The 14812-nt window shown below is 35.1% G+C and overlaps 1 protein-coding gene across 6 annotated transcripts in view; it reads right to left on the bottom strand.

The window, feature by feature from the left end:
- Nucleotides 1-14812, bottom strand: part of KANSL1L (KAT8 regulatory NSL complex subunit 1 like) — a 156045-nt gene that overhangs the window by 82139 nt on the left and 59094 nt on the right. For all 6 annotated transcript variants that reach the window (XR_011074126.1, XM_068544540.1, XM_068544539.1 and 3 more), the window contains exons 4-5: nt 9731-9928; nt 4709-4830 (exon numbers count right to left, since the gene is read on the bottom strand). Coding sequence is in view for 5 of the 6 variants with exons in the window: in XM_068544540.1 (XP_068400641.1) it covers nt 4709-4830; nt 9731-9928 (320 nt within the window). In the remaining variant the exon portion in view is untranslated. The remainder of the gene's footprint in view (nt 1-4708; nt 4831-9730; nt 9929-14812) is intronic.

Raw genomic sequence — 14812 nt, 5'->3', positions numbered from 1 at the left:
GTGTTTGTGTTTTTTACGTTTTTTTCCCTGTAATTGATTTCTAATCTCATAGCATTTTGGTCAGAAAAGATGCTTGATATGATTTCAATTTTCTTAAATTTACTGAGGCTTGATTTGTGACCCAAGATGTGATCTATCCTGGAGAATGTTCTGTGCACACTTGAGAAGAAAGTGCAATCCTGCTGTTTTTGGATGGAATGTCCTAAAAATATCAATTAAATCTTTCTGGCCTATTGTGTCATTTATAGCTTCTTTTTCCTTATTTATTTTCATTTTGGATGATCTGTCCATTGGTGTAAGTGAGGTGTTAGAGTCCCCCACTATTATTGTGTTACTGTCGATTTCCTCTTTTAGAGCTGTTAGTAGTTGCCTTATTTATCGAGGTGCTCCTATGTTGGGTGCATATATATTTATAATTGTTATATCTTCTTCTTGGATTGATCCCTTGATCATTATGTAGTGTCCTTCCTTGTCTCTTGTAACATTCTTTATTTTAAAGTCTATTTTATCTGATATGAGAATTGCTACTCCAGCTTTGTTTTCATTTCCATTTGCATGGAATATCTTTTTCCATCCCCTCACTTTCAGTCTGTATGTGTCCCTAGGTCTGAAGTGGGTATCCTGTAGACAGCGTGTATATGGGTCTTGTTTTTGTATCCATTTAGCAAGCCTGTGTCTTTTGGTTGGAGCATTTAATCCATTCACGTTTAAGGTAATTATCAATATGTATGTTCCTATGACCATTTTCTTAATTGTTTTGGGTTTGTCTTTGTAGTTCTTTTTCTTCTCTTGTGTTTCCCGCTTAGAGAAGTTCCTTTAGCATTTGTTGTAGAGATGGTTTGGTGGTGCTGAATTCTCTTAGCTTTTGCTTGTCTGTAAAGCTTTTGATTTCTCCATCAAATCTGAATGAGATCCTTGCCAGGTAGAGTAATCTTGGTTGTAGCTTCTTCCCTTTCATCACTTTAAGTATATCATGCCACTCCCTTCTGGCTTGTAGAGTTTCTGCTGAGAAATCAGCTGTTAACCTTATGGGAGTTCCCTTGTATGTTATTTGTCGTTTTTCCCTTGCTGCTTTCAATAATTTTTCGTTGTCTTTAATTTTTCCAATTTGATTACTATGTGTCTCGGCATGTTTCTCCTTGGGTTTATCCTGTATGGGATTCGCTGTGCTTCCTGGACTTGGGTGGCTATTTCCTTTCCCATGTTAGGGAAGTTTTCAACTCTAATCTCTTCAAATATTTTCTTGGGTCCTTTCTCTCTCTCTTCTCCTTCTGGGACCCCTATAATGTGAATGTTGTTGCGTTTAATGTCCCAGAGGTCTCTTAGGCTGTCTTCATTTCTTTTCATTCTTTTTTCTTTATTCTGTTCCGCAGCAGTGAATTCCACCATTCTGTCTTCCAGGTCACTTATCCGTTCTTCTTCCTCAGTTATTCTGCTATTGATTCCTTCTCGTGTATTTTTCATTTCAGTTATTGTATTGTTCATCTCTGTTTGTTTGTTCTTAATTCTTCTAGGTCTTTGTTAAACATTTCTTTCATCTTCTCCACCTTTGCCTCCATTCTTTTTCTGAGGTCCTGGATAATCTTCACTATCATTATTCTGAATTCTTTTTCTGGAAGGTTGCCTATCTCCACTTCATTTAGTTGTTTTTCTGGGGTTTTATATTGTTCCTTCATCTGGTACATAGTCCTCTCTGCCTTTTCATCTTGTCTATCTTTCTGTGAATGTGGTTTTTGATCCACAGGCTGCAGGATTGTAGTTCTTCTTGCTTCTGCTGTGTGCCCTCTGGTGGATGAGGCTATCTAAGAGGCTTGTGTAGGTTTCCTGATGGGAGGGACTGGTGGTGGGTAGAGCTGACTGTTGCTCTGGTGGGCAGAGCTCAGTAAAACTTTAATCCACTTGAGTGCTGATGGGTGGGGCTGGGTTCCCTCCCTGCTGGTTGTTTGGCCTGAGGCAACCCAACACTGGAGCCTACCTGGGCTCTTTGGTGGGGCTAATGACAGACTCTGGGAGGGCTCACTCCAAGGAGTACTTCCCAGAACTTCTGCTGCCAGTGTCCTTGTCCACCACAAGCCACAGCCACCCCCCGCCTGTGCAGGAGACCCTCTCAACACTACCAGGTAGGTCTGGTTCAGTCTCCCCTGGGGTCACTGCTCCTTTGGGGTCACTGCTCTCCTGGGGTCACTACTTTGTGTGTACCCTCCAAGAGTGGAGTCTCTGTTTCCCCCAGTCCTGTCGAAGTCCTTCAATCAAATCCCACTAGGCTTCAAAGTCTGATTCTCTAGGAATTCCTCCTCCCGTTGCCAGACCCCCAGGTTGGGAAGCCTGACATGGGGCTCAGAACCTTCACTCCAGTGGGTAGACTTCTGTGGTATAAGTGTTCTCCAGTCTATCAGTCACCCACCCAGCCATTCTGGGATTTGACTTTACTGTGATTGTGCCCCTCCTACCGTCTCATTGTGGCCTCTCCTTTGTCTTTGGATGTGGGGTATCTTTTTTGGTGAGTTCCAGTGTCTTCCTGTCGATGACTGTCCAGCAGCTAGTTGTGATTCTGGTGTTCTCACAAGAGGGAGTGAGAGCACGTCCTTCTACTCTGCCATCTTGGTTCCGGTCTCTTATTTGGATTTATATATCTTTATGAGGTATGTTTTTCAACTATGACAGTTATTTAAACCAAATATTCAAACAAATGCACACAATTCCATTATTAATATATGTTAGTGTAAACAATGACATGTTTCATCTACTAGACTGTAAGCTATTTAAAAGTGGAGATTTTGTCTTCATCATTGTATTCCTAGGACTTTGACTATATGGCATACAGCAAACAGGTATGCAATAAATACTTTGTGAATGAATGACCAAAAATATAGGTAAGTACATTAAAATGAAAATTAGTACACACACACACACACACACACACACGTATATGTATAATAGTGTAATGCCTAGGTAATGTTAGGTAAACAAAATATTACCTAAAATTGACTTAGCCCAAAATCACAATCTGATGGTGTTTAATGGCTCAACTTGTAAATATTACTTTCTTAATGAGGAAATGTTCTCATAAATGAAGATATCATAGTTATCCTATATAACATATGAGAATCTTTCCTTTCAAAGTGAATCATCAGTGTTATAAGGAATGAATATAAAGTTAACAAAAATAAAGCAAAACCAGTAGAATAACTGTTTCCATAATAGAACAATGTAAACATGACCCAGCAGAAACAAAACTGTAAAAGTATTAAAAATTAGACTTTTGGGCTTCCCTGGTGGCGCAGTGGTTGAGGGTCTGCCTGCTAGTGCAGGGGACACGGGTTCGAGCCCTGGTCTGGGAAGATCCCACATGCCACGGAGCAACTGGGCCCGTGAGCCACAACTGCTGAGCCTGTGCGTCTGGAGCCTGTGCTCTGCAACAAGAGAGGCCGCGATGGTGAGAGGCCCGCGCACCGCGATGAAGAGTGGCCCCCGCTTGCCGCAGCTGGAGGAAGCCCTCGCGCAGAGGCGAAGACCCAACACAGCCCAATAAATAAATGAATAAATAAATAATAATTTAAAAAAAAGAAAAATTACAGATAATTTAAAAAAAATTAGACTTTTGAAATAATAAATTAGAAATAAAAATAAAATAACAGCATTTTTATTTTAAGACTTAGTTTATATCCACTAGTCTCATTAAGAAGCTGATAGCTCCTTCGCATAATTTTCACCATGGTATGAATCTTCCTTTCATGTTTTATTTTTTAATTTAATAATAAATCATATAATTATTAATATAAGTATTTCTGATACTAAATTACACTTAGTTCTTGTATGGTACCTAAAGCAAAGAAGCCCTCACTGCAATTTTATTTGAAAAAAAAATTAGATGCGCACACAAAATAATATTCTAGTAGCTTTTTAATTCTAACTGCATCTTTAAAAGGAAAGATTCAAAGAGAAATGTAAGCAAAATAAAGAAAACAAATGCTGTTCCCAAAAGAGGATTCATAATATCTATATTTTTTGCTAACATGATATAATAAATTGCTAAGGATTATAGGAATTATTATATTAATTACATTTAGTAAAAAATTTACCTTATAAAAGCTGAGATACAGAATGACTCATTTAGGGGAACTTCCCTAGCGGTCCAGTGGGTGAGACTCCCTGCTCCCACTGTAGGGGGCGCGGGTTCGATCCCTGGTCAGGGAACCAAGATTTCACATGCCGTGCAGCGCGGCCATAATAAAAATAAAAAAAAAAAAAAACAACACCAAAATGACTCATTTACAACATGAATAAAACTTAAGCTGAATTTTATGGATATCTACCAATCAATCTTCCATGCCCAAACTATATGTAGGGTCTTTCACTCTTAAAATGTATTGCAAGGGCAGTATGGAGCTGAAGACTATAAAATGTATAAAATGGAAGGTATATTAAATATGGAAGTACTTCTGTAGCAAATGGTATCACTGTTTTTCATTTTTAGAAACATTATAAAACTTCCTGGAAAGCTTTTTCCCTCATTCTCAGGTTTATAGTTCCCTTAGTTATGAAAGTTTGATGTTATCTAAAAATGTATCCATGATTTATTGATTGTACTCTAATAATGCTTAAGTAAGAAGAAAAAAGAAGCTATAATACTTAAAAGATCAAAACAAAATAAAAACAAAATAAGCAAAGCCAAATTTAGAAGCAAAACTATCCCATTGACACCTACCTCCTGGAAATGCCATTAGCCAGACATTTACGGCTACAGGATTTAGAGGAGAGGGGTGATGACGTTGGGGACAAGTTGAGAGGGGCAATCAAACTGCTGATGATCTCAGTCAACTGTGCACTCTGCAACAAAACAGTAAATCTTTTACTACTGCTAAGCAAGGAATATGGTTAAATCTCAGACCTTTAGTGCCTATTAAAGTTTAACTTCTCATGAAACAAGTAAATGTTTATGTTTTAGTAAATATTTTACTCTACAAAGACAATTTACACCATTACTGATTTTTCCATTATTATAAATAAATCTACATTTTAAAGTACTCCTTTTTTTCCATATGCTTTTTTGCTTCAGTTCTTTTGTCTACTCATCCTATCCTCTAAAACATTTAAGCTCAGCTGATAGAATCTACATAAATATTTTCTTTGAGGCAGCCAAATTAATAATAACAAACTCATAGCTATAATTTATTAAGTGCTTATTATGTGCCAGGCACTATACTAAGCACTAAACATAGAATATTTCTAATCTTTACAACTAACCTGCAAAGTAGATAATATTAGAACTACTGATACTACTATTATTAAAATAAATTACAGATGAGGAAGCTGAAGCAAAGACAGGTTAAGCAGCTCGATCATGGATTATAAAATTGGTAAGAAATGGAGCTAGGATTCAAACTTAGGCTTGAATACTATACCATACTGCTTCTCAATATTTTTCCTAATTCGAATATACCAGTTTTTTCAGGTACCCCAAATTTTCATTGACCCTTATCCTAAACTTATATGTAAGATATTTGTAATATACAATAAATATTATATTATTCTCAAAACAGTCACATACAACAATTATAATAAGCATAAGCCACATCAATGGAAAACAGTACACTTCTACAAAAGAATGACAACATTTTTCATTACACATGTAATCCATCATAGTTCATTGTAGAAAAAAGGGAAAGTAAGAAGAGGTTTCAAAAACGAAAAGAAAATAACCTGTAATCATATTTCACAGAGAAAACCATTGCTAATATCTTGGTATATATCCATACCCCAAGAAAAAACTTTTTATTTTGAATATATGTGAGCATGAGTGTATGTACAACATGCACACATGCACACACACATCCTTTTAAGTAAATTATGCTGCATCAATTTTCTAAAATCTGGTTTTCTTACTTAATATAGTGTGACTATATTTTTAAAATATATAGACATATTTCACTGTTTTATTAACTGAAAGATATTCTATTCTAAAATAGAAGGGCATATGGAATAATTATTTTGCAACTCTTTATTTGTATGAAACAAATAACATGCTATTAGAAATGAGACTAAAGAATATGATAGAGCTAAATATAATATTTGAACTCTTCAAAAAGTCTTCCATGAAAAAGACCCTGAAATGTTTTCACCACTTATTTTCTTGAAAAATAATACATATCTTATGACTTTATTTTTTAAATTATTACACATTTTTAGATTAAAGTTAGTTTTCAAAATCACCAATACATTCTTTATCCATTTATCAAGTATTCATTAATTTGGTCATACAAAGAAATTTATAGAGTACACTCTTCTCATTGTTCCACCTCCAAAAATATCTAAAAATCTTCTTAGCCATTGGAGGTCGCTAATCAATATGTGTTAATAACTGGTCCAGAGTGACAGCGTCACAACCAACCTCCAGCTTTACCCTAACAACCACCCCACTCCTGCCCAATAAAACCTCATATACTTGAGTCCATATTTGGGATAGAAAATTCACGGTAAAAATGAATATAAAAGTAAAATTAGGAGAGGCATAATTTGAACTCTGAAAAAAAAATAATCAATTTTAAAAGTCAAAACACTTACTAGCTATTTATAATAAGGTTTCTAATGTAAATATACCAGTGTGAAATTTATTTTAAATTATCTGAAGTTCTAAAATAATGTCACCTTTCAATTTATGAACAAAATACGTTATCTAATAATGAAAGTATGCATTAATACTATGAATCAATGTTATTTTTTAAAACACATATCAGTCTACAACCCAATAGTGCCTTTATATCTTAACTGTCAACTCTTTAGTTGTTTTTGAGGAACATAAGTAAGTTTGGTAAGCAAAACATTCCTCTAACAGTAAATTTAATCAAGTCAAAGGATTACCTGATCTATATTCAAGTTCCACTATGGTAGGCAAACAGTTATATAGCAATAGATTATATTTTAAAAAATATGTGTAATACCAGGCTTGCCACCCCTTCTTCCATTTACTCACCCCTAGACTGTCTTCTTCAATGAGTATTTGAAAACAACTTAATTTTTAATTGGCCTATAAAAACATTATTAGCATATGTTTCAAGAGCACATTACCTGTTCACAGGTAATTTATAAATGACCTCTACAAGTGATTAGTGTTGCCCCTTTCTGCATCCTTTTCCTCTCCATGTCCAGAGCCATTAGTATTCTCACAACTCCTGGTTCCTTTCCCTCCCAAAGCCTCTGACACTCCTGTCAGCAATGGGACTTAAAATGAACATGATACCCAAGGCCACCTTCATAGGTGAGCAACCTGTGCAGTAACATGGGGCTGCACTCAGAAGGATCCCATGTTTGGTTAATGCTCTGCTGTCACTGGCTTAAAACTTAAAACTGTTTTTAACAAAGGGCTGTGCTATTTTGTCCTGGGCCCAGCAAACTAGCCAGTTCTGATGTGAACTCAGGTCCAACCAAACAAACTGGTGCTACCAAGGAGAAAGAAAAAATACAAGAGGGACTTCCCTGGAGGTCCAGTGGTAAAGAATCCGCCTTACAATGCAGGGGAAGTGGGTTCGATCCCTGGTGGGAGAACTAAGATCCCACATGTTGGGGGGTAACTAAGCCCGCTCGCCACAACTACTGAGCTTGCACACCTCAACGAGAGAGCCCACCTGCCCCAAACTACAGAGCCCATGCACTCGGGAGCCCACAGGCCACAACTACAGAGCCCATGCACCCTGGAACCCATGCCCTGCAACTATAGAAAAAAAAAAAACCCGCACACCACAACTAGAGAGAAGCCCGAGCACTGCAAGGAAGAGACCGCGTGCCACATCGAAAGATCCTGCCTGCCTAAACGAAGACCCCACGAGCCACAACTAAGACCCAACACAGCCAAAAAAATAAATAAAATACATAAATAAAATAAATAAATATTAAACAAAAAGAAAGAAAAAAATACAAGAAACCTCTTTCCAAAGGATAAGTAGTGACCTACAGGTAAAAAGAGTCAAAGGTCTGACTGATCAAGTGCTCACGTTATTCTATGTGAAATAACTAGGATCAAACTGAAAAGGTACTGATCCTAAGGGATGAGGGGAGGGAAAAAAAAAGAGGGAAGAGGAATATAACGAGTATTGATTGAAAACACCACTTATATGGTAAAGTGCATTCCAGTTTAACACCAGATAATTACAAAATAACTTTCTGAATTATAAAATATTCATAATAGTATTTTGACAATGCATTGGAAATTGGAAAATTAAGAAAAACTCTAGGCAATTGCAAACTTAACAAATATGGGGTGGGAGAAGTTACTCCACATTCTGACTTACCAGGATTAAGACAGTAGTAATCTGGTACTAAATTATTTCACAATGTATGTCAGAAAAACAACAACAACAACAGAAAAATTAAATATGGGCAGGGATGAGAATACATATTACCCACTGGAATAATGTGATCATGCAGCTGTGGTCCCAACTGAGTATATTCTGGCAGATTCAATATGGTTGCAAGTTAACAAACTCTTAGAAAGCCAGGTTTGTTTAAGAGCCACCAAAGTCTAAATTAAAATAAATGGCTTATATTTTTTCTATTTCCTTAGTTTTTCGATTAATCTGCTTACCAAATAAAATATTTTATTTATATTACATTCACTATTTTAAATGTATCTAAGTTTTTGCACATTTAATATTTTGTAGATATTAGTATCAACATAATCAGCTTTCAAAAATGTCTTACTGCTATTTTTCATTACTTTCACATTGGGCTAATAAATTTACTGTGATTTGCAGTGATGTGTTTTCCTATTCAAGTACAAGTTATGACTCAATTATTCTTATTTTATGTAATGCAGTTGATATTTATTTTTTTATAAAATACCTTCATATTGTCTATTTCTATACATTTGATATTTTGGCTATTATATATGTAACCTCTTCTTCATTTAAATTTTATAAATAATATGAAATAAATTTTAAATATTAATCTTGCAAAAAAATGTTTTGATTTCAAAGGATAAATATAGGACAGAATAATTAAATTTCTGCAGTCATCCATAAGAGGATTTAAATACCAGGAAAAGCTTTGGAATCAAAGTAATTTATTAGTTTATTAGACTCTCTATTTCCACGATCATTTTTTAATGAAAGAATCCATATTCTAATGTTATCTTTCACTAAAACTTTCTATCAATAAATTAATCAAACACCCCATTCAGATCTATTAAGTGGTACCACTGTTCTTTCCCCAAGAGAAAAGTCCAATGATGAGCTATTTTGTTAGAAAACAAGATTTTCCAACCCTAGTATAAATGAGTTATCACTCTATAGCTATGTACCATCACTTTACATATTATATTTATTTATTTAATTTATTTTAATATTTTAAAAATTTATTTATTATTTGGTTGTGTAGGGTCTTAGCTGTGGCTGGAGGGCTCCTTAGTTGTGGCACGTGGGCTCCCCAGTTGTGGCATGCATGTGGGATCTAGTTCCCTGACCAGGGATCAAACCCAGGCCCCCCACATTGGGAGCGTGGAGTCTCAACCACTGTGTCATTGGGGAAGTTCCACATATTATATTTAAATAACCTTAATTATATCAATATTATAATAGAGACTATATATACTAAATATTTTAATTGTATTTAATGTCAAACGGCCAACTTTAATAACCAATATCTTAAGCAGAGACACACGTTTATTTGAAGAGTTTATAAAATCAATTAAAAGTCATTTTGATGCCATTCACACTTTACTCTTACTTCACATTACCTGTTTTTCTATATTGCGAAGAAGTAGTGTAGGGCTACTTGGTGACATTTCAAAATCTTGCTCTGGTAAAGGATCTTGACTCTCCTGAGGAATCTGGGGATTCCCTGTAGTGTTTAATGAAGCAGCTTGGTCTGCGAATTGGATTTGCTTTTTCAAAATGTCTTTTGGAAGTCGACATTCTTCTAGGATCACTATCCCCTAGACAAATAGCAATTAAAGAGTTGCAATGAAAACAAATTGACTGCTAGATCAACTTTAAGATTACAATGCTCTTGAACCATGCTTTTTATTATTCCTTGGAAATCAGAAAATAGACATTTGGAAGTACAGTTTAACTCTGTAAAAAAGTCACTGATTTAAAACATGTGCAGCTAAAATAATGTATATTTGATGGGTTAGGCTTGCAAAATATTGTCACAAATTACATACAAGAAGTTATTTTTCTTGCTGGTTTTAGTTATTAGCATTAAAAGCATGATACATTTAGAATAAAGTAAAAGGCTTATATGCAGAATATGAACATTTCTGACTAAAACTTAGATCATTTTCGGATATAACCTTCTGATATTTTGGTCACTAGCATTTCCACTTGAGTTCTGTATTTAAGCACTCCTAATTTCATAAATCAAAATACCAAAGTTACAAACATCCAAACAATAATCTAACTTTATATTAACTTCTTTCAGAGCACTCTAAAGAACCCCAACCCTGTTGCTGCCAGCCAGGGTTGGCAGGACTGCACCACTGAGAAAAAGTACTCTCTAGGCCAAAGTTCTCATTGCTTACAGAGTAGACGAGTTATTAATAAAGGCACAGGTTTTCAACTTTGATGGAGTATTTTCTGAAACGTAAGTAACTGGAGAAATGAATAGGGATCTAGCTGCCTCTGTACTCCCTGCCTACCATTCATACACACACATTCCTCAACTGGCTTGCTGAACTTTCCCCACATTCCCTAGCTTCTTCACTCCAACTGTCCTCACCCTTAAGTCCCTCAGAAGTAATGAAGACAGGAGAGAAAGGGGAAAAAGGATTGCACAGATATGATCTTAATGGTTTCACAGTTCTCGTCATAAAATTTCTTCCCTTCCTACCCCTTTTACTACACTTCCCCCTGCAAAGAATAATACATATTATTATTAAATATATGTGTGTGTATGTGTGTGTGTGTGTGTGTGTGTGTGTATATACACACTTTTTTTGGGGCAAAATGTCAATAAGTTCCTATGGGCTAGTTGGAAAGGTGTTAAATGCCTAATGTGGCTAAAATATTATATTCTTGGAATGAAAAATAGACTAAAACATTAATATAAGCATAGAGTATTTCAAGATGGGACAAATTAAATAATTGCTGTGGGCTAGCTTATATCATGTATAAGTACTATACATAGGATGGAAACCACCTATAGATTATATGTCATATATAAGTAGTCTTAGTTTACACTGTAATTTAGAGAATATATCACTTTAGAATTAACATATTCAGATATTGTATTAAACATACATTTTATTATTTTATAGTAATATATTACAAATGATGCTTGGTAAGAGTAACATTTCCTTTTTTACCTATACTTGTAACAGTGCTACTAACTTTTACAAAGACAAAAGGACCCAACTGTTGATCCCACCTCAACGACTATTTTCATAGAATGCACAAATACGGCTGTCAAGAAATCTGAATAAATATATTTAAAAGAAGTTTCTGTTTCACTTGATATTTTAAAAATTAAATTAAACTTGACAGACAGTATCATCAATCCAAAAGCTCTTGAAAGTATCTGAAATGTCTATCCAAAATTTGTACAAGTCTCTAGTAGGTTTTTCACAAGTATCTATATACAAAAGAATATAAGTTTTCACTATATTAAATTAATTATAATTCTATTTGGTTTGATTACAGTTTATATTATGGGCCAGGCTTCTGTGAATTACCCTGATTTCATAATCCCTACTTACAGTATTGTTTCTATGCAAAAATTGGTTCTGAATTTCAAAAAAGTAGTATAAGAATACTACCTTTTTATAAGTAGGAGGCCTGCTATAGTTAATTCATTGAAGAATAATATTTTAAAGATTCAACAGGGGAGACACTCATAGTCAACTTCATAACCTATTTTGTTCTCTCAAACTGTTGCCCTGGACAAAACTCTCACAATGTAAGAATGGCCCATGATTTTTCTCTGCCATAACCGAGAATAGAGAAGAAAGGGAAGATTAAGTCCTCTGGAGACAAGGCAGAAATAATTCCTCTTCTTAAAAATCAGGAAAACAATATACATGTGTTGGGTCACCATGATGTATATTTTACAGTTTTGTTTGTTAATTATAACTAAATTAATCTGAATTCTTTAAAAGATCAGGAAAGTAGTCTAATGATAGATAAAATAAGGTAAATAACAAAGACATAAAATTTTTTTAGGATGAGTTGTGTTAACTGAAACAAGTGAAAACCTTAGCATAAGATGAAAACAAATCAGCTGCTCAGAGAAGACAACTATTCCTGATAATAACACTAGAGAGATCCCCACTTCCACTCCCAGGGTCCTCATAGAGATGACATAGTGTGAAAAAATAAACAATTGCCTCAGTGAAACAGGAGGTAAGGGGGAAGGGCACGACCCTTAAAAGAATGACATAGCCATAGGACATGACAAAAACTGGTTAGAACCAGCTAGGTCCAGGATGGTAGAATATTCGACTTCCAGTGGACCTTGAGCCTCATCATAGCTCTTTTTAATACATTAGCATGCTAAATGACACACCCACCAGCGCCATGACGGTTTTGAGGCCAACCATAAAAGGTCAAAAAGTGGACAGTGGCCCTATTCCTGGAAATCTTCACCCTTTCCCTGAAATAGTTGGAATAATCCACCCACTCATTAGCCTATGAAATTACCCAGCCCATAAAAACTAACCACGCTGTATTTCGGGGACTCTCGCCTTCTGAGATGCCCCACACTCTGTCTGTGAAGTGTGTTTCTCTCTAAATAAATCCACTTCTTACCTATCACTTTGTCTCTCACTGAATTCTTTCTGCAATGAGACATCAAGAACCTGAGGTTCACTAAGTCCTGAGACCAAGTGTGCTCTCAATTAAAAGATCGTGGGTTCAAGTCCCAATCTGGGTCCAGCCAGGTTTGAGTCTCAGCCCATGGGTTCAAGTCCCAGTCTGCGTTCTGGCTGGGTTCGAGGTCCAGCATGTGAGTTCAAGTCCCAATCTGGGTTCTGGCTGGGTTCAAGTCCCGGCCAATGGGTTCAAGTCCCATTTGAGGTGCACGGTGTCATAAGCAACATATTTATTATTTATATAAAGTCATCAAAACTAATTTTAAGCAAAAACTTAAATGAAAACTTTAAAACAAAATGTACAATTTAAGATGTGGAAGACCCTATTATAGGATAACAAAAGAAATCTAAAGGGGAAATCATTTAATATAGGATAGCCAGTCTCTCTAACAAAGAAAAACTATTTTAAATTTTTTTCTGAAAGTGAGAAGAAGCTGTTGTCTCAGTAAAAGCTAGAGCAGAGAAAAAGAGAAATATGGCAGTTGTAGTGTGTTGACAAAGCTGTTGCAAGAACAAAGTATGGTATGTTGCTAATACCTGCTTTCTTCTAAGAATTTAAGCAAAATTTAGACCAACTGGAGTGTGTCAAAGAAGGGGCAAATGACACATTTTAGGTCATTTGTCCCTTATTTTACACTACTAAAACACTGTGTGTTTCCCAACCAGAGACACAAAAGTAACACTTATTTTAAAAGGCTATTTATAAAAGAGCATCTCAATTTCTTTCCCCTTTCCTTATCTCTAATTTAACTGAGAAGAAATGTTTCTTTTTTCCTTTCAAGATACATTAAATAAAAAGTTCTGTCTCACTTAAAATGCATTAAACCACTCTTCTCAATTTTTTAATTACAATAACTCAAGAAGGTATTAGAGCAAAAAAGTGTTGTTTTCCCTATTCAATACAATAATAACTCAACGAAACTGCACATAAATAAGCAATTAAACATCTTAATTTCTAAGAAAGGTAAGCAGAAGCTATCAAAGTAAAGAAATATTGTATTTTGATAGCATAATTATAATGATATCCTCCATAAAATAAACATAATATGACTCTTAAGGGAACAAAGGGCCAGAATCACATCTAGCCTGAAACAAGAAAAAATGTAAGGCTACATAAATTATTGCTGGAAAGACTTATTTCCTTAAAATAATTTATTACAAATAGATATTATATAAACATATAATCAAACTTCAAAAAATGTTTAAACAACAAGTATAAAGCATTGCTTAGAACACAGAGAATATTAAAATACCCTTTCTCAAGTCAAAGCAAAATGAACCAGACTGCCTAGATTCAAATATAAAACTTAGTTATCAATTCAACTAGGAACCCACTTTCTTGGAAATTTCCAAATTGCTTTAAACTTGATTTGTTCTTAGAACTCTACTGGCTTTTATAAAAACTACTTGTGACATCTTTCAAAGAAAATCATCAAAGAAAACTATCTGGTGATCTTGAGAAGATTGGGAGATCACTACAACTTAAGGGCCAGGTGAAGACAGTTAAAAAGGAGAAAGAGTAACTGAATAGGAAACTTCCATCAGGAAACTATTCCTGAACACAGTTGCCTCAAATCCAACAGACAGAATGGGTAAGCCTAAGTTTCTATGTCTAAGTTTCTACCTTCCTACAGACATCACCACCAAATTTTACAAAGCATTAAACAATATTCATGACTTCCTAGCTTCCTCTCCCATCCCTGCACAGCTCAAAGTTTCTGCTCCTTTGAATACATACTAATTTGTCATTCCTAAAACAGATCATGTCGTATGCCTTCAAAATTTAAGGAATCCCTTTTCCAGTTCCATAGGTTCATTAAGCAAACTACTATGTATCCTCCAAAATCATACTGAGGCCTCACCTCTTTACTGGTGTATTCTCTGACCTGCAAACCCCTAATGACAGAGTGAAACATTCTCTCTATGCCACATCTATATCTTATTAAAAACACATATCATTCCACATATTGCATTATATTGTAATCAATGATATTTACATGCTCTATCTCCCCT

This window comes from Eschrichtius robustus, chromosome 5 (assembly GCF_028021215.1).
Source record: "Eschrichtius robustus isolate mEscRob2 chromosome 5, mEscRob2.pri, whole genome shotgun sequence".
Lineage (NCBI taxonomy): Eukaryota > Metazoa > Chordata > Mammalia > Artiodactyla > Eschrichtiidae > Eschrichtius > Eschrichtius robustus.
Note: the sequence above shows the minus strand (reverse complement) of the source record. Positions and strands in the feature narration are given on the sequence as shown.